This window comes from Hyperolius riggenbachi, chromosome 3 (assembly GCF_040937935.1).
Source record: "Hyperolius riggenbachi isolate aHypRig1 chromosome 3, aHypRig1.pri, whole genome shotgun sequence".
NCBI classification, from domain to species: domain Eukaryota; kingdom Metazoa; phylum Chordata; class Amphibia; order Anura; family Hyperoliidae; genus Hyperolius; species Hyperolius riggenbachi.
Genome location: NC_090648.1, coordinates 318,393,315 through 318,420,036, shown reverse-complemented (window position 1 = coordinate 318,420,036; position 26,722 = coordinate 318,393,315). Strand labels below are relative to the sequence as shown.

Sequence of the window (26,722 nt, the reverse complement as noted above, 5' to 3'; positions counted from 1 at the left end):
GAGTATAAGAAACTTAATTAAAGACTGCTCTGTGCCTTGGCACAACATGTAACTCAATGGCCCCTACTGGGAATCAGGTGTCCAGCTTTAATGCGGTCTTTAACTTTGTCATTACTATAAGATGAGGCCAAACTGTAATAGTCACTACAAACAATGACTTACCACAACTTTAAACAGTCCCTTGGCATTGCCCCTAATGGCGCCGCCACACCATTAACAGACAGCTGGACATCCACAAATGTAACAAAGTTGGCTCATGCCTCTAAACATAACTGCAACACAAGCGTATACATATTTTTTTACTTACGGTAAAGTACGTACCCAACATACTCTTGTGTTTAGTAGAAGTGCCAGACTCTTGAAGTGTATAGTTAGACATCTTTAATCTGCAATACACAAAAAACAAAAAACAGCATAAATTAAATAGCATTGCATTACAGTATTGCATCATATTGTCATATTTGCAGTTTGTTCTGTTTTCTACTTTAAAATACAGAGTGTGGTTTGCAATGACCCTTTAAACTTTCCTGCAGTAAAAACCTTATCTGAAGCTGTCTGTCACTGTTTCTTTGATGTATAAGTGCTCCAGAAAACAACATTGTAGCCAACCCAAGTTGGGTCAGAGAGCTCAAAGAAGTTTTTTTGCATAGATAACAACAGAAGTTTCTTATCACTTTCTGCACTGGAAACAATATATGACTTGTTTCTTTGCTGCTAATGCTCTATTTCTTAGCTGTGCTACACATACAATTCATTATCTCATACGTGTATTTTCACTTTAGGCCTCCTTCACAGTGGGACGTTGCGGTGATGAGACGTTTAAGTCGCACAACGTGCCCCTAACGCAGCGCATGTAGATTATAAAATTGGACGTTATTTTGAACTGCGTTATGTGTCTCTTGGTGCGCCGTTTTCGTCGCATACTGATGGAACTAAAACGGCGCATGCGTTACATTTGAAAAAAAACATTACTGAGCATGTGCAACACACATAACGCAGCAAATGTATTGCTAAACGCACGCAGCACTTTCTAAATCTTGCTACACGTTACACACAACCAGGGATGCTGTCACGAGTAGATTCGAGTGGCCTAAGCACTCGAACTCGTGATTCAAATGAGCAATAATTAATGCAGGTGAGGAGCGGGACATAAGGGGTTATTTACCCATAAGGCTGCGTGCTCCCTGCGCTCCAAATAGGATCCATACGTGTCCTATTCATCGCATTACAAGCCTCGCTGCAGGCACTTCTTCCGGCTTGAAGGAGGAAGTGCCCGCAGTGCCTGCAGCGAGGCTTGTAACGCAAAGAATAGGACGCATGTGGATCCTATTTGGAGCGCAGGGAACACGCAGCCTTATGGGTAAATAACCCCTTATGTCCCGCTCCACACCTGCATTACTTATTGCTTTTGCATTGCTGTGCATTTGAATCACGAGTTCGAGTGCTTAGGCCACTCGAATCTACTCGTGACAGCATCCCTGCACACAACGCAACGTGTGCACTGTGAATGTCGCACAGACTTTGTATTGCTGTGCGTTAGTCTGCGTAACAATTTTTTAAAACCGTGCGACTTTAAAGTCCCACTGTGAAAGAGGCCTTAGATTCCCTTTAAACAGAATTATGTGTGTTTGGTCTTACACACAATGAGCAGAGTGTAATCCATTGCATTTAATATTTTGCATTCTGCTCTACTCATTGGGCGGCACGACCTTGATTACCGCAGTTTAGTGCATACACCCCCCTTGTACCTGGAAGTCTGCGCTGACCCCAGTGTAGCACTACAGATTTCTTGCTTCCCAGCTTGGCTCCACAACATACTCTACATGGAAATGGGCACAGTCCCCACTGCTAGAGCAAACCATTCACTCCAATTCCTGAGCCATAATGTAGTAACTGCTTTGCATGAACATGCTGCTCTTCCTACACGGCTGCTCTAAAGACTAAGCTACTAAATAGGCCCATCTAAATTGCGTTGTGCCCATATACTTACTACTCTCAGATCTCGGTAGCCTTATGGCAGCTTCAACATCTTAAACCCAACTGTCAGCCCATTGCTATGACAACCTGCTTACCGGTCATCTGTGGTTGTTATATAACAGTAATAAAAAATACACAGATCTGCATTGCACTATTGCAACCAATGCAGGTTCTTAATTTCGGTACTCACTTTCATTTATGATTGACTAATCAATGATCAATTTACCTACACAATCTGCTCATAGTATTTCATATCTGTTGACCTTCATACTACATGGAGGTGGTAAAATTGGTTGGGGATGGTGATTGGCCAATCAAATTTTTTTTACAGTCACTTTTCTTGTTAAAAATTACAGTGGTCTGTACACACAGTTAATACAGAGCCTCAGCTTAAAGACTGGTACACACATTCAATTTTGATTGGCCAATGATTGCCCAATTTTACCATCTAGATGTGGTGTGACAGCTCACCTAAACAAATTATTCATAGTATTTAGAATCTGTTGGCCCTCATGTTACACGCAAGTGGAAAAATTGGCCAACAATTGGTGAGTCCAAATTGGATGTGTGTATGCACCCTAAAGCCTGGTACACACTTTAAGGTATGATTGGCCAATCACTGACTAGTTTTATCACCTCTATGTAGTATAAGCGTAAGCAGATATTGAATACTATGATCAGATTATGTAGGTAAACCCCCACACACAGAGGATGCACATATGGTTTTCCGACATGCAGAATTCCATCAGATGTGACAGCCCATATTAACCACATGTGGGAAAAAATATGTTGCATGCATCATAATAAGGTACCTTGCATGTGATGCCTATTGCCCATAGTCATGTGCTGTCAGCTGACTGTGGGCAACACGTGCTGTAGATCATAGCTACCAACTGTCCCTCTTTTGAAGGGACAGTCCCTCTTTGGGAACCCAATTCCCCTGTCCCTGTTTCCTCCTTATTTGTCTCTCTTTCAGGACTCCTGTACCGATCTGTGTAAAAATATGTATCTACTGAAAAATGTGTTTGATTCACTCTAAACTTTATTCTCATCCTAAATTGATATATTTCTTATTTTCAGACAGTAATATGAAGGAAAATGAGCCACGATAAAATGACCAGTGTAGTTTGAATTATAAAACAATATATTTTTCTTATGAAATCTTTATAGTATTCATGACTAGGGGTGTGCTGGCGGCGTAATTAGGGGTGTGGCAGGGGTGTGGCTTAAGTGTCCCTCTTTCTTATCTCAAAAAGTTGGGAGTTATGTGTAAACACCCATTTAAAAACGAGAAATCCTCTGTGGGAAAATGATTGTTAAAACCATGAAACATGCAGTATAAATTGAACTAAGTGATTTCCTGTTTGATGCACAAGTCTGTGGTTTGATTTTGGTATTCAAGGAGCCAGAAAAATCTGCACAATTTTCACATTGTGTCTCCTGCGCTACAGTGTACACAACTGTAATAAACCATGAGGCAGCAGGGACCCTTGAGGCATGGAGTCACACTTGGTGGACTCGCAGGGCAATTTCATGCAATGTGAAATCACACTTAAAAACGCAAATGCATATTGTATGGGCCTGCCTGGATTTCCACAAAGATCTGTGATTTGGGTAATGATTGACAATGGAAATCATATGCGGAATGCGGTAAAGTAATGCATGTACTTAATTTTTCAAATGCAGACAACATGCATTGCGGAATCGCAGATGCTTTCAGATATCAGGGCATCGAGATACATTACGCATGCAATTTCACATTGGCCTCCATTCACAATAAATGTGCGGTAAATACATTTTTTAACGTAAAATTATCGACAATGGTAATTTACCGTTTTTTCCCCACATTCACATTTTTTTCCCAAGTGCGAGTAAAGGCCGGTAAAAAAGTGCAGTAACAAGGTGGTAATAGTTTAAGAAGTTGGTAAACGGTCGTTAAAAGTGCGGAATAAGTGCAGAAAATATTGGGTACTTATCCGTTAGCCGGGCGCATCCGGCAGGTGGCGCTAATTACTATTCCCCCTCCAGGCCGACATGGATAGTAGGGAAAGCTGTAACTCTGGTGGAGTTTTGTCGCCACCTAGAGGATGCGCCCGGCTAACGGATAAGTACCAAATATTGTTTTCTGTGGAAAAATTCAGAAAACATAGTTCAAAAAGCTCTAGACTACATGTAATTGGATGTAAAGTGAAAAAAATAGCGCCAGGTTCTTACAGGTGATTAAAAAAAACGGTAATTAAGGATGAAACAATTCGCTTTTTTCATTATACATTTTTGCAAGAATTTACATCTAAAATAATAAATTCTACCGCCCTGTCGATTTTTTACCGCACTTTTTCCACAAACGGTAATTTCAGGCAGAAAACATTGTGAATGTGGACATGGTCAGTAATTTTTCGACACTTAGTTACCGCATGCGGCAACTCATTGTGAATAGAGGCTAATGTGGAAGAAGCATGCAATTCCCCTAATTATGGTCCCTACCTCAGTGGTTTGGTGAATAGGGATGGTAAATGAGATACAAATACTTCTGAGATGAAGGGTAGAAACACCAGGGCCGGATTTAAGCCAAGGCCCAGAGGCCATGGCCTAGGGCACCACAGGATCAGGGGCGGGTGAGCAGCAGGCTTTACTAGGAGGAAGGGTCACCTGGCTACCTATACTAGAGGGCGAGGCATCATCAGGCTAGCTTTATGGAGGCGGGGGAAGAGGGTCATTTGGCTTCTTATACTAGAGGGAAGGGGTCAACAGGACACCTATACTGGAGGGAAGGGAGGGGCATCAATCTGGAGGTTCAGGGAAAGGGTCATCTGGCTACCCATACTGGAGGTAGGGTCAAATTGGCTACCTATACTGGAGGGGGGATAGTATATGGATATCTATACTGAAGGGGGGCAGCTGCTGACAGTGGTCTTGGGCGGTAAAGAGTACAAATCCAGCGCAGAAGATCAAACTAGGCAGAATGGCATATACATTTTCCATAGCACATAGTGGAAAATGCATATGTGATTCTGCCTAGTGTGTTTCTACCCGAAGTCCATTTTATGCTAATTTATGCATCTTAAAATGCAAACCATTAAAATGTGAGCACAATTCGCATAACATTTGCATAAATTCAGTATCAATATCATCTCATTAATGATCCTGTATAGCAAAGAAATTAAGCTCACCTCATTTACCACTTCCAGAATATTATTACTTAAAATTGTCTATGGGATACAAATAATTCCATTTACGTGCAGATTTTAGGCAGCTTAAAATTGGACAAATCAGATTAACTTATTTTCTATTCTGATTGGCCCGATTTCAGGCTGCCTACAATTTGCATGAAATCTGCATGCAAGCCTGAATTTTTTGCATTGCATTCACCATTTGCACTAACTACTGTAAGGGCTGGAACCCACAAGAGCGCTTTTCAGAGCATTTAGGGAGCGTTTGAAAACGATTTCCAAAAACGCTCAGCTAATGTTAACGGATGTGCCAACTTCCACTGGAGCGTTTGCGGTTCCCAAAATCGCAAGTGCAGGACATGCAGCATTTTGTTAGCGTTTCAATGTAAAGTATATAATCACTGGCGTAATCGCTCATCAAAACTTGCACGGAGCGATTTTGCTAGCGTTTTAAAGTTAATGTACACTGTAACAAAATTAAAAATAAATGAAAGGACCAATCAGACTTTAAAACGCTAATCGCTACACAACCGTGGGCAAATTGTTTACACTTTCTAAAATCTCCTTAAAACGCTCATGAAATCGCTTACAAACTGCTCATACAAAACGATTGCGATTAGCGATAGCATTTTGTAGTGGGTTCCAGGCCTAATGGTTTATAATAGTGGTTTGGATCACTACTTCCTTGTAGCAAGTATGACTTTGGTGTGGCTTTGCATGGTGAATAACAGAGGACAATATTCTTGCAGTAGGTGGCGCACCATACAAATTTTTGCAATGTACCAGAAAAATAAAGCACACCTTTACATAGTGCTGCAAATCACCTACTTAGACACCTGCAACATAAAATATAATGTCCCAATATTAAAGTAAGCACAAAATACAGAGGCCATGGGGTCTTGAACAGGCAATTAAAATCTTCTAGGCCTAATCATACTAGTATATGGGAGGTAACACATCACACCTGCCCCTTGCTTTTTCTCTGATCTCTGTAGCCTTTGTGCAATACAAGCACAGTCTGTGCTGAGTTCAGTGTGGACAGAACATCTAGTCTGCAGTCCTAGCTGCACACAGTGTCTAGTCCTGTGACTGGTACAATGCCTTGCAAGTATAGACTTTTACTGGAAAATGCAGAGCAAATGGTTCTTATCTGCAGGAAAGAGGAGCAATTCCTGCTCCAGGAGGGAATGCAGCACTTGGCCATACTGGAGAAAGCCAGCCTGGTGATTGGAAAGTAAGTCTGTGTGTTTTATTTTCCTATGTGGCTAGGATAAAAGTTGTATCGTTATCGTACATTCATGGAGAGAAAGGGGGTGACTTCTAATGATCCCATCACACATCCAGTTACGAAAGTTGTAAATAATTATTTCCTGATATGTTTAATGATCGCTATTGGCAATAGAGGATACAAGAAAAATGCTTCCTATAAAAATACACTTGTATTAAAAACCTAAAATGGGGAAAAGAAAGGTGGAAAAGGGCAGGGTTTTGGACCTTTGGTTCCATAAAAAGGGATGGTTGAGAAGTAGTGAGGGTTTGGTGCTAGTCTAGTTTAGGGGACCCAGATCAAAACTTCATAGGGACATTCTACTACTGTGATTGTGTGAACAGCACCCTCTTGAACTGCAAGTTTTCAGATAGGTTGTAGTAAACTACACCCACACTGGTCAGCCAATCGTAACACTTTGTGCTGTTATTGGCGGACTGTTCTCCATGAGATGAACTGCTGGGTCCCCTAAAGTAGACTAGTCTAGCACTGAGGGTAATTGGACAACACCCCCCTTCCCTCTCATTGTGCACCATTTTCAGAGAGGAGGCGTAAAGCCTCATCTACACGCGTAGATGAGGCGGCGATGTGGCTTATCAATTGTGCCGCTGATGTGGCTCGATTGATAAGATCCGACAGGACAAATCTCCCCACCGCCGATTCCCTGCTCGCTCCCTGTGAGGGGACAATGGCAGGGAATCGAGCGGAAGGTAAGCGGCGCCGGCGGGGACGAGCAGGGAATCGAATCCGGCACGCGAGCGGGGACGCGGAAGAGGCGATCCGGCGGCTAATCGAGCCACCGGATCGGAGCCTCATCTACCCGTGTAGATGAGGCTTAAGAGAAGTTCTATTCTAAAGCTAAGTACACACTTTTAATTGTGGTTGGCCAATTGATGACCAATTCATTGAGGGTCAACAGATATTGAATACTATGGGCAGATTGCTTAAGTACTACATGCAGGTGGTAAAATTGGCCAATCATAATTGAAAGTGTGTGTACCAGGAGTAAATGTATTAGAACACATGGCTTGTAGTTAAACATAGTTGCAAGTTGTGGTTCTTGATGGATTACGGTTTTCGCTGTAAAGCCCTATTGCACTCTAATTTGCTGTGGCTATAGTTATATCCTTGTTTGCATGAGTACATTCCTACAGTGCTTGTAGTGGTAATGTGAACTATCATCAGATGATATGTTGGTGTAGTAGCTTGAGATGCAAACTGTTTTAAGTAGATGCTTTATTATACAGGAACACAACAGAACAAAATAGTACCGCATGTTAGAGCCACATTGCATTAGGCCTGGAACCCACTACAAAACGCAATCGCTAATCACAATCGCTAGCGTTTTGTATGAGCAGTTTGTAAGTGATTTCATGAGCATTTTAGAGAGCGTTTTTAAAGTGTATCAATTTGCCAGCGGTTGTGTAGCGATTAGCGTTTTAAAGTCTGATTGGTCCTTTCAATTAATTTTAATTTTGTTTACAGTGTGCAGTAACTTTAAAACGCTAGCAAAATCGCTCCGTGCAGGTTTTGATGAGCAATTACGCCAGTGATTATATACTTTACATTGAAGCGCTAACGCTCCCAAAATGCTGCATGTCCTGCGTTTGCGATTTCAGGAAGCAAAATCGCTCCAGTGGAAGTTGCCCCATCCATTAACATTAGCTGAGCGTTTTGGCAAAACGCTAGCGTTTTGAATCGCTCCAGAAATGCTCACAAAACCGCTCTTGTGGGTTCCAGCCCTTAGGCAGTGAAGCAGTGGCGTACCTACCGTAAGGCTGCAGGCGCTCCCAGCCCCAGGTGTAGCCATTTCTAGGGGTGCCGCTGCATTGCTTAGCCACTGTGTTCCTCCGTCTGGGACTTATTTATTTTTTTTTTTCATATTTCGGGCAAATTGTTGCAGGCAGTGCACAGGACTGTACGAGTACATTTGAAATTGGCGCCGGTAGACTTGGGCGCAGGATACAGCGGTATATGGCTGATCCTGCTTCTGCACAAGTCCGGGCCGATTTAATTACTATTCCCCCTCCAGGCCGCCATGGATAGTGGGGAAATGAAATAATTCGGCTTCCAGCGATTGCTGGAGGCCAAATTATTATGTTTTTAAGCAACCTCGGCTCCGTCTTCTGACGGAGCCGACGTTACTCACTGAGCGCTGCAATAGGAGTGATTCCTATTGAAGTCTATGGAGGCGCCGGCTGCGCCCAAATCTAGCAGCGCTGAAAAGCACTGCTCCGGACTGTACTACCTCCTGCACTAGATATTGCACCCCCTTCCTGTCTCGCACTCAATGTGTCTCGTCCTCTACACACAGCCTGTAGTGAGTGAATGTGCAGAGCAGCAGGGTGAGTAGAGACGATGAATTGCTGTGCTGCAGCTGGGACACTAGCAAGGAGAGCTGGAAGGATGAGATCAGTGTTTCACTCTGCACAGAAGTTAGCGGTCATTAACTATATGCACTGGCTGCTGTGATACCAGAGTGCCCTGGTCTATTGATTATTTATCCTGATCATAATAATTAATCAATAATGCCCCCCCCCCCCCCCCCCCAGTGAAGTTATAAAGCAAATATGTGTAGCCTAACTCTCTACAGAGTACATAATTATGTCACAAACTGTCCTCAAAATCTAATCCTACCATAGAGAAAATCGAATGCCCTACCATATTATTATTGTGTATTTATATAGGAATGACATCTTCTGCAGCACTGTACAGAGTTTCATAACGGTTAGCTCTGTCCACATCCTGATGACTCCTTTTGCCCAAAATTTTCCCGCAAAATTTGCAGCAACATGCGCAGCGCCCCAACTCGTTAACCCTCCCATCACAAAAAATGTATGGGGAGGGAGGGGCGGAGCAGTGCTTTTCAGCGCTGCTAGATTTGGGCGCTGCCGGCGCCTCCATAGACTTCAATAGGAATCACTCCTATTGCAGCGCTCAGTGAGTAACGTCGGCTCCGTCAGAAGACGGAGTCGAGGTTGCTTAAAAACATAATAATTTGGCCTCCAACAATCGCTGGAAGCCGAATTATTTCATTCCCCCACTATCCAAGGCCGGCAGGGGGAATAGTAATTAAATCGGCCCGGACTTGTGCAGAAGCAGGATCAGCTATATACCGGCTGTATCCTGCGCCCAAGTCTACCGGCGCCGATTTCAAATGTACTCGGGAGGGGGGTTGTCTGTAAATTATCTGCACTCAAATGTGTCAAATTCCCTAGGTATGCCACTGCAGTGAAGCATACAATCAATGAAAAGTATGCTTCACTTCTACTGTTAAAACACTTGTTTACTGGCAATGTACTGCATACTGCAACCAGTTATACCACTACGCACCCGTTGCCCTGTAAACATTGCATAGGTGACGCATTGCAGTGCGGTAAGCGGTGTTAGAGGAGCCTTACACCGTAGTGCACCACTGTGAATGGGGCCTATATGAGTAAGGAAATTACCTAAAGTCAGGTTTTCTATTCCATCTCTACTTGAGAAACAACAAACTTCTTCTTTGGCTTTGTTCACATCTAAAATGGTAATCGCAAGTGTTTTGCAATTTTGTGCTGTTTTGCTTTTTTTTCCCTCCCAGCCCTCCACTGTGCGTTGTTTTTGGAAAAAGAGCTTTTCCAGTACGGTTTTTAAATTCACTCCCCGACGCAAGTCAGTAACTGAACTCTTTGACCCGGAAAAGAATAAATACAATGTATTCTTAAAAACGCGAACACAATCGCTGACTAGAGCGATTTTGTGAGCGATTGCAGTTTTTTTTTTTTCTATACTTTCCATTGAGGCAAATCTACTACATGTGTGCATGTCTGATGACTATTCCCTTACTTTCCCTGCTTATTCTGTTTTTTTTTTTTCCAGTGATGGCTTCATAAAAGCTGTGGGACCCAAAGAGGCAATACAAAATCAGTTTTCTAAAGCAGAGTTTAAGATGAAAATTGACTGTACTGGAAAATGTGTTCTTCCAGGTAGGTATTTATAGGAAGTGTTAGTAAAATTTAACCTCAGTCACAGATGAGGTACAACTTCGCCAGGCTAAAATACCACATGCAACTGGAAGTGTTGATTATATCAAGAGTATTGCTGTCTTCTGTTGTCTGTCCGATCCTGATTTACAGACAAAAGAAGGGCAGCGGCAATTGTGGTTAGCAGGAGGATTACTGCCCACTAGTGATGGTCAAGAAGATGCAAATAACTTCGAGTTGATGCAAATTTTATGCAGCTTGAAAATGAACCCATCAAAGCCTGCTGAGGTAAAATTTGATTGGTTCATTTTCAAGCTGCATAAATTTGCATGCACTTGACAATCACTACTGCCCAGTCACCGTATAACAGGGACATTTCACATGAAGATCGTAAAATTGGTCAGTGATTGGCCAATCATAATTTAAAGTGTACACCAGGCTTCAGAGTGCCCTTGTAGGGAGCAGAATATTGAGGGTGCCATCTCTATTTTATTTTAAACAATGACAGTTGATTGGCTGTCCTCACAAGTATGCTGGCCGTGTTGGTCAAACTTTGTCAGCTTCTTATCTCCATATTTGTACTGTCTGCGGGTGCTAGAGGCAGAGGGTCAGCAGGGCAGCAAGGTAATATGCATTGCCTAAAACCTCTTTTCAACAAACTGTTGAGCTGTATGCTCAGCAAGCAGTTGCCACTTGCCAGGCAGCAGCAAGCCGTTACCAGGCAGCAGCAAGCAGTTGTGAGTTTGCGAGGCATTTCACTGCCTGTAAACAGTTTGTGGAAAAGAGGCCTAAAAAAGAAAAATGGCAGCTGTAAGAATCTAATATTTAGTCTGTGTGTGACTACCTGTCAGCATCAGCGCTTGTCCTTATCACCTTCGGAAAGTATACAGCCGTTAACAGATTTCCACAGACTTCGAATGCCAGAGCAAATTAAGAGTTTTAATTGTATCCAGCCGGGATACTCGGTGCAATCTTGGTTACAAACTTATATTGAAAATGGCATTACATTAGCTCAAAACACATGAAGCAAAGTAAACATCAGCATGTAATAATATGGATATTGAGCAAAGCTGAGATTAATATGAGCACGCTAGAGCAGACATACAAGGATCAACCTCATATATGGAAAAACCTCCAGGTCCACAAACGTTAACTAACCACACGCCCCCGAAGGTGGGATATGGGCGGGTTCCTGGTGTCACCCCTATTAAACCCTTGCTATTAGCTCATAGAACTCTGTGATTGACATCCAGAACTCTATGATTGACATCAGTCTAATGCGCAAGCGCGAAACCTATGCCCTGTACACTAAATACCTAGAAGCCCGTGTTTAGAAACACTAGTCCTTGTTTGGCCATGGCCATCCCAGGCTTAGACAGCCAGTCTGCACATCACATAGATAATGCTGCATTCCGACCTTTACTGTTCCCTGTAATGTTCCCTCTTATATTCCACTCTGGCCTTCTAGAATCTGTATAGAGGGAGAACTCTGCATACAATCTTTGACTGAAACACTGGTCAGTTTGGCTAAAATAAGGGCCATACCTTGCAAGACCCTCTAAAGGCTCATACACACATCAGACCATAGTCTTTGGAAAATGAAAGATCACAGACCAGTTTTACCCCCTTCCATGTAGTATGTTCCGTTTCCGGGACAATTCCGCACTCCTTCTCCCTCCTCCTCTCACCATCAACCATCAACCATCAACCATCATCTATCATCATGTAGGGAATTGCAGATTTTCAAAACAGCTTATATACCATAGCTGGGATTTGAACCCAGGACGCAGTGTGTAGTAGGTATCTGTCTTGCCCTCTAGACCATGAACCACACTACATGCTAAAGCTGGCCTAGCATAAACCATACTACCATTATGATCAATTCAATAGAAAAAGTAGCATGATTAAGGATTTGTACTTTTTAAAAAGCATGCTTATATACCATAGCTGGGATTTGAACCCAGGATGCAGTGTGTAGTAGGTATCTGTCTTACCCTCTAGACCATGAACCACACTACATGGTAGTAGGTATCTGTCTTACCCCCTAGACCATGAACCACACTCAGGGCCGGGCCGAGGCAGAGGCTGGAGAGGCTCCAGCCTCAGGGCGCAGTGTAGGAGGGGGCAGGGGCGTAGCTTGGTGGGGGCGGGGTACGACATGTGCCCCCGGGCGCTGCCTCCCTAAGGGCGCCCTGCCGCATTGTTTTGTTTTTTTAAATCTTCTCTCTGCCTGAGAGTCTGCGTGCGGTGCCAGCGCACGTCATTAGTGCTGTCTGTGCACGCAGGATGCAGGATGAGGTCACTGGAGCCCCAGGAAGTTTGAGTCAGTGCTGGAGGTCTGGCTGGAATGGATCACGCTGGGGCTGGAGTGCTGAAGATCGGACTAGCACGAGCATACAGGTGCCTGATTGGTGGAGAGCCGACTCCCATCTCTCCCCAAGAGTCTCTCTCTTTCCTCTTCCGCCTCTATGCTGCCTCTTCTCTCTTCCCCAGTAGCAATCATGGTGATGCTGCTGTCACATGCTGCCTAGCGCGGGTGGCTTGAATAGGAATGCCACTGCAGCCAGAACAGGACAGGGACTCTCTCTGTACACATGCCAGGCATTCCTTTGTGGAAGCCGTGCTGCTCTGGTGTTCTGTTTCCTCCTCATGACTCCGCAGAGATTCACCTCTTACTTCAGCCCAGGCTTTCTTCATTAACTCCTTCACTGCTGGTAAGGAGTTAGGATATTTGCACTGTATATTACTCTGTGTTTATGGTGGAGCAGGTGTGTTACTGGTGGTGGGGGCAGGGGATTACTGTTATTGGGAGGGTTACTGTTATTGGAGGGGATTACTGTTATTGGGGGGGGGGGGGGGGCAAATTACTGTTATTGGGAGGGTTATGGGGGGGGGGATGATTACTGTAGCTGGGAGGGTTACTGTTGTGGGGGGGGGGGGGGTTACTGTAGCTGGGAGGGTTACTGTTATGGGGGGGGGGGTACTGTAGCTGGGAGGGTTACTGTTATGGGGGGGGGGTACTGTAGCTGGGAGGGTTACTGTTATGGGGGGTTACTGTAGCTGGGAGGGTTACTGTTATGGGGGGTTACTGTAGCTGGGAGGGTTACTGTTATGGGGGGGGGGGGTTACTGTAGCTGGGAGGGTTACTGTTATGGGGGGTTACTGTAGCTGGGAGGGTTACTGTTATGGGGGGTTACTGTAGCTGGGAGGGTTACTGTTATGGGGGGTTACTGTAGCTGGGAGGGTTACTGTTATGGGGGGGGGGGATTACTGTAGCTGGGAGGGTTACTGTTATGGGGGGGGGGAATTACTGTAGCTGGGGGGGTTACTGTTATGGGGGGGATTACTGTAGCTGGGAGGGTTACTGTTGTTCTGTTATTGAGGGGGGGGGGGGAATTACTGTAGCTGGGAGGGTCTCATGGTCCATAAAATACTGTACTTGTGTGATAAATTGCTAAATGCTTGAAGAAGCCTGCAGGGTCGGGGACAGGGGTCAGGGAAGGAATCACAGAATGTATGTATATCATATACACATACTGTACATACATTCCCTTTCTTTGACTGACTCTTCAGGCTTAAAGCTTTTAGCATTTTATTGCACATTCAGCAAGCCATTATCACAGTATTTTTTTTTTTGGGGGGGGGGGGGGGGGCGATAGGGAAGGGGAAAAGCCCTGTCAAGTGGCTGGATACAGTACTTGGGACTCTGCCTCTAACATAGGAGACCTGGGTTCAAATAAATCTTCGCTCCTCCTGTTCAGTAAGCCTGCACCTGTTAAGTAGGAGACCTATAGAACGCGTCCCAGTGGCTGCAGCTCTGACGCTTTGAGTCCGACAGGACAAAAGCGTGATATAAATGTTCTCTGTCATCTCTCTGTATCTATAGCACTGACGTCTTCTGCAGCACTTTACAGAGTACATAGTCATGTCACTGACTGTCCTCAGAGGAGCTCACAATCTAATCCCACCATAGTCATAGTCTAATGTCCTACCATATTATTATGTATTTATATAGCACTGACGTCTTCTGCAGCACTTTACAGAGTACATAGTCATGTCACAGACTGTCCTCAGAGGAGCTCACACTCTAATCCTACCATAGTCATAGTGTAATTTTCTACCATATTATTTTGTATTTGCAAAGCAGCACCGATGACCACGCTCACATTCGGATGCGGGGCCACACCCCTTTTTGCTGTTTGCCACCATGGGTGAGGGGGGGGGGGGGCGCATAAACTGTCTTTGTCCCCGGGCGCTAAAAGCAAGAAGTTTTGAATCAGGATGATACCATTTATTGGCTAACTTAGAGATGGATAAACAGTGAGCTTTCGACTTATAAAAAGCCTTCGGTGGACTGGTTCCTGACCAGAACTGAAACTCTTCATCACCAGAGTCTGCTTTATGTCATGTTGAGGATTCTATTGATCTTATCAATTTAGATAGGATGCCTGGGAAAGCCTCCTCAGTAACAGTTAAGGCATCTAATTACATTTATGTTTGCTAAAGAATGTTTCTCCTCTGTATGTCAGTGTATATAAGCTGTGTTTTTCAGTTCTGGTCAGGAACCAGTCCGACGAAGGCTTTTTATAAGTCGAAAGCTCACTGTTTATCCATCTCTAAGTTAGCCAATAAATGGTATCATCCTGATTCAAAACTTCTTGCTTTTACTCATGGCTAACACGGTACAACACTTTACTGCTTCCCCGGGCGCTGAAAGCCCTAGCTACGCCTCTGGGAGGGGGTGCACAATTCATTCAGCTGTCATTCCCAATTGTGTTTGAAGCAGAAAGAAATAAGAAAAGGTGATACATGGCAGTGACTGCAAGCCAGATAAGTAGAGATTAGGGTGTTGGGGGCCCTGGGGCACCTCTTTGTGTAATAGCAATCAGTGTGTGACGGCTGGGGTGGAAAGGATGGGGGGGCGCACTTTGCTGTCTCAGCCTTGGGTGCTGAAGGACCTTGTCCCACCTCTACATGCTAAAGCTGGCGTAGCATGTACCATACTACCATTATGATCAATTCAATAGATATGCTATGGTAATGGTATATAAGCATGCTTTTCAAAAAGTACAAATCCTTAATCATGCTACTTTTTCTATTGAATTGATCATAATGGTAGTATGGTTTATGCTAGGCCAGCTTTAGCATGTAGTGTGGTTCATGGTCTAGAGGGTAAGAATTATAAAATTTCCGCGGAATTCCGTTTAAGAGGTATAGGAATTCCGTTCCGACCACCGGAATCGGAATTGGCTAATTCCGGCCGGAATCACGGAATTAATAATTCCGCGGAATTTTCCGACCATCCCTAACCTACACAGTCTATTCTATGGAACTGAACTCCCCATCAGACAAATCTTTGCAAGATGCTGCACACAAAGATGCTGTAGACATTCAAAAGATCAGTATCTGCAAAAGATCTGTTCCTGCAAAAGATCCGTTCCTGCAAAATGCATTCATAGTCTATATCTGCAGATCCTCATACACACCTTGTTTAACAGACATTCATCTGCAGATCAGATCCACCAGGATGGATTTTCAGATCTGCAGATGATTGTCTGATCTGCAGATGAATGTCTGTTAAATAAGGTGTGTACAATGATCTGCAGATCTCATAGACTATTAATGCAATTTGCAGGAACAGATCTTTTGCAGATACTGATCTTTTGTGTCTGTACAGCATCTGTGTGTGCAGCATCTTGCAAAGATTTTTTTTCTGATGGGGAGTTCAGCTCCATAGAAAAGACTGTGAAGGTCTTTGATCTTTCATTTTCCAAAGACTAAAGTCTGATGTGTGTATGAGCCTTTAGGGTCTTACAGCAGCCTCACATATTTTTGTACAACTCAAATTGATGGGACTGAATCAGGAAGGGTGTGGTTCAGCAAGTCAAAGTACATGCATCCAATTTTAATCTGCAGATGACTGGCCAATTTTACCACCGCCATGTAGTATGAGGGCCAACAATTTTGAATGCTATGAACAGATTGGGCTCTATTCACAATAAGCAGTTCAGTAAATGGTTTTTTTTTTTGGGGAGGTAAAATACCTCATGCGGTATTTCACACTTTTTTCCAAATTCACTAAAGTTTTCTCCCATGAGGCAGAAGTTCGGTAATTTACCGAACAAACTGCCTCAATTCACTAAGCCCTGGTCGGTAAGTTTCACTTACTTCCCTGCCTGCTGCCTTGCTAGAAGGCGTGTATGTCGGAAGTTTTCTAGACTGTGCATACTGTCATCCCTTTAGATGTGCTGCAGCCACTGGGGGCGCTCTTCTGTATGCTAGAATACAAATATGCACATCTAAAGGGATGCAGGGTTGCCTGCGGAGTTGTTGCTTGTCTCTGCTTTCATACACTGAAAGACCCATTGGCATTCCTATTGCATCCAATCCCAGGGAGAAGCAGGCTGCCTGGCTCTCCCCATTGGCTGCCTGGCTCTTCCCAGAGGATGTCTGTCAAGTTACCGCATAGAGACCACATGGGGAGAGCAGCTGGTGAAAAATACTGAACACTTTTGGCCAGTAAATAAGATGTGGAAATCTTTGTGAATTGACATTTCTTGATGTTTCCTACGGTAAGTTACCTCACTAGTTGGGAACTCTGATTTTATGTGCGGTAACAGGTTTAGTGAATTGTGACTTGGGAAGGTGATCAGTAAAATCAGCTGTTTTGAGCATTACCTAATGCTTTGTGAATAGAGCCCAAAGTGTAGGTAAGCTCTCATACTACATGGAAGTGGTAAAATTGACCAGTCATCTGCAGATAAAAATTGGATGGATGTATGAACCTAAACACATATCTCCATGTCTCAGTCCATCCTAAACACCAGCATGGATATGGCCCTCAAAGACTGGAGTTCAACATCCTTGCTTTAGGGAGGCCCTCCTATTACAAAGCAGTGGTAAAATTGTGCAGTAAAGATTCTGTCTTTAGTGGGCATCTTTAGCACCAGCTCACACCAACAAGTTTGTAGATGGCTACAATACAAGTCTATGCTATGTTTAACAATCGTGTTCAATCACTCTATCAGGATATGTTGACACTTTGTGTTGTGCATCCTGAAAAACAGAATTGCTATGGTGTAAAAAAAATAAATATTTTTTTTTAACTTGCTTTTTAGGCTTGGTGGATGCCCACACTCATCCAGTGTGGGCTGGTGACAGAGTTCATGAATTTGCTATGAAAGTAAGTTTGTCATGTGCCTATATGGAAAAAACTGAGTTTGCTACTTAGGCTGGATATCTGTAAAGGACAAGGAGAAATGGGAGGGGGAGAGCGCACTTAATAGACAATTTGAGAAAACTGGTTAGCCAACCGTGGAATAATCTCACCTGAGATTCTTACCGATTAGCCCATATGGGTTGGTTGGCTGAAGAGCTTTTGTTCCATTTAGAACCGGGGACCAGGTATTTCCAGTGATCTTCCTCTACAAGATGTACTGGCACACATGCTCCTCGGCCCAATAAACTTCAGTCCTGGATCAGATGTATTCCACTCCTCACAAATGGTACCTACCGTATAAGTGGCCACATTCATGTGTAGGAGTGTCTGCACTGAGGTGTCTTGGATGTGCAGACAGAAGGCTCCACGCTGCTCTATGTGCTTTACACTTGTAAGCCACAGGCTGCTGGAGCACTTAATGCCAGGAGCTGGCTCAGTTTGTGTGAGGGGTAATGGCTGGGAGAAACTCCATTCTTCTCTACGTGTCTTACACAAGCAGGCAGCTGGAGAGGTTTGTGAACTGACAAGCAGGTGCATGATAGAAAGGATAAACGCAGGGCCGGTTCTAGTAATAGTGGGGCCCCAGGGCAAAATTAACCCAGAGGCCCTCCAACAGACACCCCCGACCAAAAAGTGGTATTAGGGGCTCATTGTAGCAGCCAAAGTTCCCTCCTGGGCCCTTTGGCAGTGTTGCGTCCCATCATCTGCCCACCAGCACAGGTGAGACCCTACTCTGCCACAGACTCTTTAGAGACCCCAGGGAGCAACAGTTAAAGAGACTCTGTAAAAACATTTTGAGCCTTATTTCTTCTATCCTCTAAGTTCCTATACCTGTTCTAATGTGCCCTGTCTTACTGCATCATTTTCTAGTTGCACTGTCTCTGTAATAAATCTTATCTTCTTTCCTCTGTTGGGCTCAGGCTGGAATGTGTGGAATGTGCAGCACTGCTTGTCATTAGCAGAAGCTATACACACCCTTTCCAAGCTCTGCATGAGTCACACAGTGAGCTGTTCTCACTCTGGGTAGAAGCCATGTTTTTTGTTTGTAAACACTGCATAAAAATGGCAATTACAAGCCAGAATTACAGCAGGGAGTGGCAGAATCAGCACAGAGGGGCCCAGGAGAACATAAGGAATAGCATGTTATGCTTTTTATTGTAAGAATTTGAGGACAGATTCTCTTTAACCACCCTGGCGTTCTATTAAGATCGCCAGGGCAGCTGCGGGAGGGTTTTTTTTAATAAAAAAAAAGATTTCATGCAGCCAACTGAAAGTTGGCTGCATGAAAGCCCACTAGAGGGCGCTCCTAACCCATATTTCTGATCGCCTCCGGCGATCCGCAGTAACAAGGAAGGCCGCAATGAGCGGCCTTCCTTGTTTCGTTTTGCTCGTCGCCATGGCGACGAGCGGAGTGACGTCATGGACGTCGTCCGACGTCCTGACGTCAGCCGCCTCCGATCCAGCCCTCAGCGCCGGCCGGAACTGTTTGTTCCGGCTGCGCAGGGCTCGGGCGGCTGGGGGGACCCTCTTTCGCCGCTGCACGCGGCGGATCGCCGCGCTGCGGCGGCGATCAGGCAGCACACGCGGCTGGCAAAGTGCCGGCTGCGTGTGCTGCTTTTTACAGCGAGCAAATCGGCCCAGCAGGGCCTGAGCGGCAGCCACCGGCGGTAATGGACGAGCTGAGCTCGTCCATACCGCTAAGGTGGTTAAGGGAGGAGAAACCTTGGGGGCCCCTACAGGCTCTGGGGCCCTGGGGCGATTGCCCCCATTGCCTCTATGGTAGTGCCGGCCCTGGATTAACGGTGGCTGCCATATAGTGTAATGAAAAGTATTTATTCTAAATGAACAGTGACGTGTTTCACAGAGCTCAACTCTTTCATCAGGCTAAAAGGTTTTGATAGAGCTCCATTCACCCCAAAAAGAATTTATCACATAGCCAGTAGCATAGTTAAGTTTGTGGGACCCAGTACTAGTTTTACATTGGGTGGCCTCAAGCACTCTATACATAACAACAATTGATATAGAGCACCAGAAGCTGTTAGACAGCTGCAGGGAGAGGGAAACCGTTTGGTTACCACTGTTCAAAGCACATAGAAATGATCACCAGCATAGCATTAATGAATGTCTAATACAATAATTGAAGGAGAACCCCTCTGGTTCTGGGTCCCTGCTAGGGAGGGTTGGAAATGCTGATTTTTGTTTTCGCAGAAATTCCAATTTCCGCCAATTCCCATTACCAATTCTGCAGATTTCTGATCTGTTTCCGATTTCCAAGTTCGGATTTCCGACTAGTGTTGGGTAATTCTTTTGCATTCTCTGATTGGCCAAATACTTCTGTGTTGACTCTGCATTCTCTGATTGGTCCAGTGCTTCTGAGTTCTGTGATTGGGCTAAAATTACCAAATTGCAGTATTTCCATAGAAATGTGATTTCCGAGTTCTGATCAGAAATTCGCAAATTTCAATTGTGAGAAATCCGAATGAGCATCCCCATTCCCTGGGGTTTCCTACGCATCCCCTATTGATAAGCCACCAATTATACCATGTTGCTCAGTTCTTCCCAATAGCTTATATTATGACATTTTCCCCACTGCTTGTCCACATGCTTTTAGCTAGCAGGTGCCACGTATATGGACATTCATGCAGCTGGAGGAGGCATACATTTTACAGTGGACCACACGGAAGCTGCCTCTGAAGAAAAGCTGTACTGTAGCTTTAAGCAGCGCCTGCAAAGTATGCTAAGGACGGGGACGACATTAGTGGAGTGCAAGACTGGATATGGCTTAAAGCTGGAGACTGAACTGAAGATGCTGAAAGTCATTAGGCGAGCTCAGAAGGAACTAGATATTGGCATCTCTCCCACATACTGTGGTGCCCATTCAGTGCCAAAGTAAGTGTTTCAGTTGTCTCAACAAATGTTTCATTTATCAGATGTTTTCCATCTGAATGAAAATATAGCTAAAGCTATTCTCTACTGAAGGGTGTAATGTTTATTTTCAAGAGAATTTGTAATTCTTTTCCTGTAGCCAGTCATGTGAGTCAAGTAGGCAGAGAACATTACATAACAGGCAAATGATGGTGCTAAGCGTGTATTCACACATGCATAACATGAGGGTGGCTACTAATGATCCAATCTTTTTCATCTAATCTTACAATTTCTATGTAATATAAGGGAACTGCCTAAATGATCCATTCAATATATTCTCTGTTTATCCTGGATTTGGTAAAATTGGATGAAAAAGATTGTATCATTAGTGGTCACCCAAAGGAGACCACACACCATACAATTAAAAGATCCAATTTTTCACTAATTCAATAATTTTGATCGTTTGTCCTGAAAAATCGAGAGCTTTTCTTTGTTTTAAATTGATAAATCCAATCGAATATCCTGGGTGTTTTTTTTTGTTTGTTTGTTTGTTTTTTTGGAGATTGGACATGTTGGAAATTTCAGACCAACTTTATCAAGAATTGTATGGTATGTGATGGATGGTCAATTACTTGTACAGTTCCAATCATTTTTTTTTCTGAGCTTTCAATTATTTTATTGGTCAGATTTCTGAATTGTTACAATCGATCAAAAAAATTGATTGCTATTCTTGAATTGAACAGATACTTAAAAAATTGTATGGTATGTGGCCACCTTAAGGGCCCTTTCACATGGGCAGTTGAACTACGTGCTCAGTGAGCAGTTACCAGCCAGCAGCGAGCATTTACCAGCCAGCAGCAAGCAGTTGTGAGAGGTCGACAGGCTTTTCACTGCCTATCAACTACTCGCGTAAAAGGGCCCTAAGGCCCCATTCACACTAGAGCATTTTTCCTGGCGTTTTCGGCAAAACGCTCAAACGCTAGCGCTTTTGAAAGCGCTAGTGTAATAAAACCCTATGCGCCCATTCTTACTTGGGCGATTTGCGCTAATCGGCACAAATAGCCTGCACCAGTGATTTTTTTCGAGTGAAATAGCAGAAAAATCACTCCTGCAAAAATTGCCGGCGTTTTGCCCTTTCAAGTGTGAATGGGGCCTTAGACTGCCTGAACATGGTTATAAAGTAGGTTGTTGATGGAAAACACAATGCAAATTATTCCATGTTAATATAAGACTTGCGGAATCCTACGTCAACTCTGTAATATGTGCATCTCGTTTATCCTTCTTTATTACTCCTAGTTATAGTGTATTCATTTCAACGTACTTTTTTATTTTTATTTTATTTTTTTTTTTCTTCACAAGTAAGCAAACCTTGGTAACAGAAACTAAGCATATATGAAGGCTGTTGCCATTGATGTAGGACTTGAACCTTTTACCAGGGTTCGAATCCTGACTCAAGCCAGTGTGTAAAACGGTAAGGAGTCTATGGGCAACTCTCCCTGGTCCTGAACACTTGTGGACCACACCCTAAATGCAGCTCTGATGCGCCTTGAGTCCACCAGGAGAAAAGCATTCATTTTTTGTGTGGGTTTGTGGGAAGCGGCATAAAAACTTGGCCTTCTTGAGCTATAGTTTGGGGTAAAGAGTATTCATACAATTGGCCTTCTATGTCTATTTGGGCTGATTTAACATAGGTGGCTTTTTTTCCTCCTTGCAACTTACAATGCCTCTCATGAACCACATAACCTAGTGCCGTAGAATGAACTGAGCCAAATTGCCTAGTACACAGCACCTAACTTGTCACAGCTGCGAAAATATACTATGTTTTTGTTTGGGCACTGGCTTGTACACAGCCATCAGTGTCCGCTGCCAGAGTGATGGTGGGTACAGCTGGAACAGCAAAAGAATGGAAGAACCACTGTATACAGGGTGTGTGAGGTACCTCTAGCTACTGATTCGTTCTGAGACTACTGTAAAATATGATTTTATTTTTATTTTTTTACTTCATATATTGCTCTCTTGGTAGAGGCAAAAGTGCAGAAACAGCAGCCACAGATATAATTGATAATCATCTTCCTGCTTTGAAGCAAATGGCTATAAATGAAGAAATTCATGTGGATAACATTGATGTCTTCTGTGAAAAAGGAGTCTTTGACCTTGAGTGCACCAAAAGGATTCTTCAGGCTGGGAAAGCTATAGGACTACAACTGAATTTTCATGGGGATGAGCTCAACCCCATGCATGCTGCAGAGGTTTGTGTCTACCACTCTTAACCTTATGTTTGTCAGAAGAACTCTTTACTGCTACAGCTTAAAAATATATCAATTAAATTCCACCTTGGCGGAATGAGATTGGTCCATTTTCAAGCTGCACACATTTGCTTATACAGTTTGCATAATCCTGCATCAACCCAGAATTTATTTGCATCTCAGCGGCTGTCCGTAATCGGCAGCTTGCAATGGATACTTTGCATATTTGGCTTCAATGTATGTAAAACAAAAACTATGTATGTAAAACAATGTATGTATGTAAAACAAAAACAAAACAAAAAAAAACTACACACACTACAGCTACATGTGCTCTTGTATGTTGCTTGAAACATCTGTTTTGTGCATATGTTACGGCCAGAAACCGAAGTGTGGCCACTTCGGGTTCTGGCCGGCCAATGTGCGAAGTGGCCGCAGCGCAGTGGTCAATGTTAGAAATGTTTGCGCCGTCTCGCTGCGGCCAAATTTATTACAACTTGCTTAATTTAATTAAATATAGCCGGCGGCAATGTAATAGATGAAGCCGCCGGCTTTCGCACTGCCTCTCTTCCCCCCCCCTCTCTCTCTCTCTCTCTCTCCTCTCCTCTCCTCTCCTCTCCTCTCCTCCCCGCCTCCCATACAATATACATAGCAGCCGGAGAGTCTTTCGTCGCAGCAGAGCGGGGAGGCTGCAGACATTGCTTCTGCCAGCATCCGCTCTGCAGGAACGGCAGGATTCCCCTGCCGCGACGAACGACTCTCGGGACACGCGTGTCCCCGCCGGCTGCTACTTATTGTATGGGAGGCTGGGGGGGGGGGGGGGGTATCGGGGAGAGGAGAGAGGCAGTGCGAAAGCCGGTGGCTTCATCTATTACATTGCCGCCGGCTATATTTAATTAAATTAAGCAAGCAGAGTGTAGGCCATGGCGGTTTTCAAGCCCATATGGTCGCCGGGCTGTGGTAGCTCAATGATAGAACAACAGTGACTGTTCAGCTGATCAAATTTGGTCTGATCACAATGAAGCAAGGACTTTATTATCTTTTGTGTGCCACCCCCACCCGAGACACTCAAATAGCCGGCGGTCATTGCTTCATTGTGATACGCAAGCCCCTTCACCACGGCAAGGTAATGATCACGAAGGGGGATGGGCACATGTACATGCCTTTTTGTTTTTTTGTTGCAGCCGCCCGCAGTGCAGCCAGAAAAATTAGGCAGGCATGTACACGCACCAAAAAAATTAGTGTAGCAGCCGCCTTAAAAATTCAGGAATCCGCCTAGAGTCCTGGACCCTGTTGGTGGTGGCGGAGAAGGCAAGTGGCCTGCAGGCAGAGATGCTGTGTGTGGGGACTGACTTAGTCTTCGGTCGTGCAGTAGCCCTCCGTGATCCATTCCTCATTCATTTTAATAAAGGTCAGGTACTGAACACTGTCGTGACTTAGGCGACTTCTCTTCTCAGTGACAATGCCTCCAGCTGCACTGAAGGTCCTTTCTGACAGGACGCTTGCGGCAGGGCAAGAGAGAAGTTGTATGGCAAATTGGGACAGCTCTGGCCACAGGTCAAGCCTGCGCAACCAGTAGTCCAAGGGTTCATCGTCACTGCTCGCAGTGTCTACATCCACACTCAAGGCCAGGTAGTCGGCTACCTGCCGGTCCAGGCGTTGGTGGAGGGTGGATCCGGAAGGACTATGGCGAGGAGTTGGACTAAAGAATGTCCGCATGTCCGACATCACCCTGAGTGTCCTGTCCTTACCTGCGTGGACTTGGGAGGAGGAGGGTTACTGCCAGTGGTACCTTGATTGCGTTGTGCAGCCACATAACTCTTAAACGCATTGTAAAGCATCATCGACAGCTTGTTCTGCAAGTGCTGCATCCTTTCCGCCTTCTGTTGAGTTGGTAACAGGTCCGCCACTTTGTGCCTGTACCGAGGGTCTAGTAGCGTGGCCACCCAGTACAGGTCATTCGCCTTGAGTTTTTTGATACGGGGGTCCCTCAACAGGCTGGACAACATGAAAGAGGCCATCTGCACAAAGCTGGATGCAGACGTACTTTCCATCTCCTCTTGCTCTTCCTCAGTGAAGGGACGCAACTCCTCTTCCTCCCCCCAGCCACGAACAATACCACGGGAACGTGGAGCAGCAGAAGCCCCCTGTGACGGCTGCCGCATTTGTTCTTCTTCTGCCGCCTCTTCCTCCTCCACAGAAACACCTTCCTCATCATCACCATCATCAGTCTGACTCCTCTCCTTCACCACACGACTCCTCCTCCTCCTCCTCCCCCCTCTGTGCTGCCGCAGGTGTTGTGGAAACATCGGGTTCGGATGTAAATCGCTCCCACGACTCCTGCTGCCGTAACTGTTATCGTTCACGCTCCTCTACAGCTGTATCCACCACTCTACGCACCACTCTACGCACGGCACACTCCAGGAAGTAGGCGTAGGGGATCAAGTCGCTGATGGTGCCCTCAGCGCGACTCACCAGTTTGGTCACCTCCTCAAAGGGCTCCTTGACCCTGCATGCATTTCGCATCAGTGTCCAGTTATTGGGCCACAACATCCCCATCCTCCCAGATTGTGTCCTTGTACTGTAATGATACAGGTACTGGGTGACAGCTTTCTCCTGGTCTAGCAGGCGAGAGAACATCAGCAGGGTGGAATTCCAGTGAGTCGGGCTATTGCAAATCAGGCGTCTCACCGGCAAGTTGTTTCTACGCTGAATGTCCGCAAAGCGTGCCATGGCCTTGTAAGAGCGCCTGAAATGCCCACACAACTTCCTGGCCTGCTTCAGGACGTCCTCTAAGCCTGGGTACTTGGACACACATCTTTGCACGACCAGATTCAGCACATGTACCATACAGGGTACGTGTGTCAGCTTTCACACACCACGTTGCCGATCTCAAGCTTGTGCGGGGTCAGCCATTGCTCCACCTTAAGAGCAGCCAGGAGAGCTGGTCCAGTGTGACTCTCCGCTTTCAGGCAAGACATGTCTAACACTGTGTGACACCGTCGTACCTGGCATGCAGCATAGGCCCTGGGGTGCGGGGGCTGTGTAGCTGGAGAGGAGATCACGGCACCAGCCAAGTTGGAGGACGACGACAGCGAAGAGGTGGTAGCAGGCGGAGAGGAGGTAGCTGGAGGCCTGCCTGCAAGCCATGGAGGTGTGACAAGTCGGTCCGCTGCGCAGCCACGTACTCCCTGCTTGCTGCCATCGGTCACCAGGTTGACCCAATGAGCTGTGTACGTAATGTAGCAGCCCTGCCCGTGCTTGGCAGACCAGGCATCCGTGGTCAGGTGGACCCTTGACCCAATGCTCTTCGCAATAGATGACACCACTTGCCTCTCAACTGCACGGTACAGTTTGGGTATGGCCTTTCGTGAAAAATAAGTGCGGCCTGGTATCTTCCACTGCGGTGTCCCAATGGCCACAAATTTACGGAAAGCCTCTGACTTCACCAGCTTGTATGGTAATAGCTGGAGAGCTAATAGTTCCGCCACGCCAGCTGTCAGACGCCGTGCAAGAGGGTGATTGGCAGACATTTGCTTCTTACGCTCAAATACTTCCTTTACGGACAGCTGGGTGGCTGTGAAGGTGCAAGGGAAAAAGCGGATGAAGACGATGCACCTGAAGGAAGAAGAGGAGAAGGAGGGTGGCTTGTCTTTTGGGTGCTGCTTTTTCTCAGGTGTTCTTGCCATAGCTGTTTGTGCCTTCTCTCCAGGTGCCTTCATAAGGCAATTGTCCCTACGTGAGAGTTGGCCTTTCCATGGCTCAATTTTTGCTGGCCGAGAGAACATATGGCTTTGCTCCGATCTGAGACACACCTGTTAAAAAATTGCCAAACCGCTGAGCCCCCCTGGGGTGATGGCGCTACGGTGGCGTCAGCAGCTGACGTTGAAGGGCATGTTGGCTGGCTGTCCATAGCTGGTGATACATGGCGCCGGACACTTCCCCCAGCTGTTTCTGAGGACGAGCTCCCTCTGCTTCTATCATGGAGTCGTCTCCTCCTACTCCTACTCCTCTCTGAC

General features: G+C 45.2%; 2 protein-coding genes across 5 annotated transcripts in view; one reads left to right on the top strand and one right to left on the bottom strand.

Annotated features, from left to right (window-relative positions):
* The window catches only part of CCDC38 (coiled-coil domain containing 38), a 56,250-nt gene extending 54,176 nt beyond the window's left edge, over positions 1–2,074 (bottom strand). The window contains exons 1-2 of one of the 3 annotated variants that reach the window (XM_068276781.1): positions 1,991–2,074; positions 322–386 (exon numbers count right to left, since the gene is read on the bottom strand). In XM_068276781.1, coding sequence (XP_068132882.1) covers positions 322–379 — 58 coding nt within the window. In that variant the 5' untranslated portion in view covers positions 380–386; positions 1,991–2,074. Of the gene's footprint in view, positions 1–307; positions 387–1,990 lie in introns of those variants that run through there. The other 2 variants (XM_068276782.1, XM_068276784.1) reach the window with 2 other exon arrangements.
* Positions 2,075–2,140: 66 nt separating this feature from the next.
* AMDHD1 (amidohydrolase domain containing 1) overlaps positions 2,141–26,722 on the top strand; it is a 35,470-nt gene continuing 10,888 nt past the window's right edge. The window contains exons 1-5 of one of the 2 annotated variants that reach the window (XM_068276780.1): positions 2,141–2,159; positions 10,273–10,379; positions 17,495–17,559; positions 20,207–20,484; positions 22,484–22,709. In XM_068276780.1, coding sequence (XP_068132881.1) covers positions 10,343–10,379; positions 17,495–17,559; positions 20,207–20,484; positions 22,484–22,709 — 606 coding nt within the window. In that variant the 5' untranslated portion in view covers positions 2,141–2,159; positions 10,273–10,342. Of the gene's footprint in view, positions 2,160–6,031; positions 6,382–10,272; positions 10,380–17,494; positions 17,560–20,206; positions 20,485–22,483; positions 22,710–26,722 lie in introns of those variants that run through there. The other variant, XM_068276779.1, reaches the window with a different exon arrangement.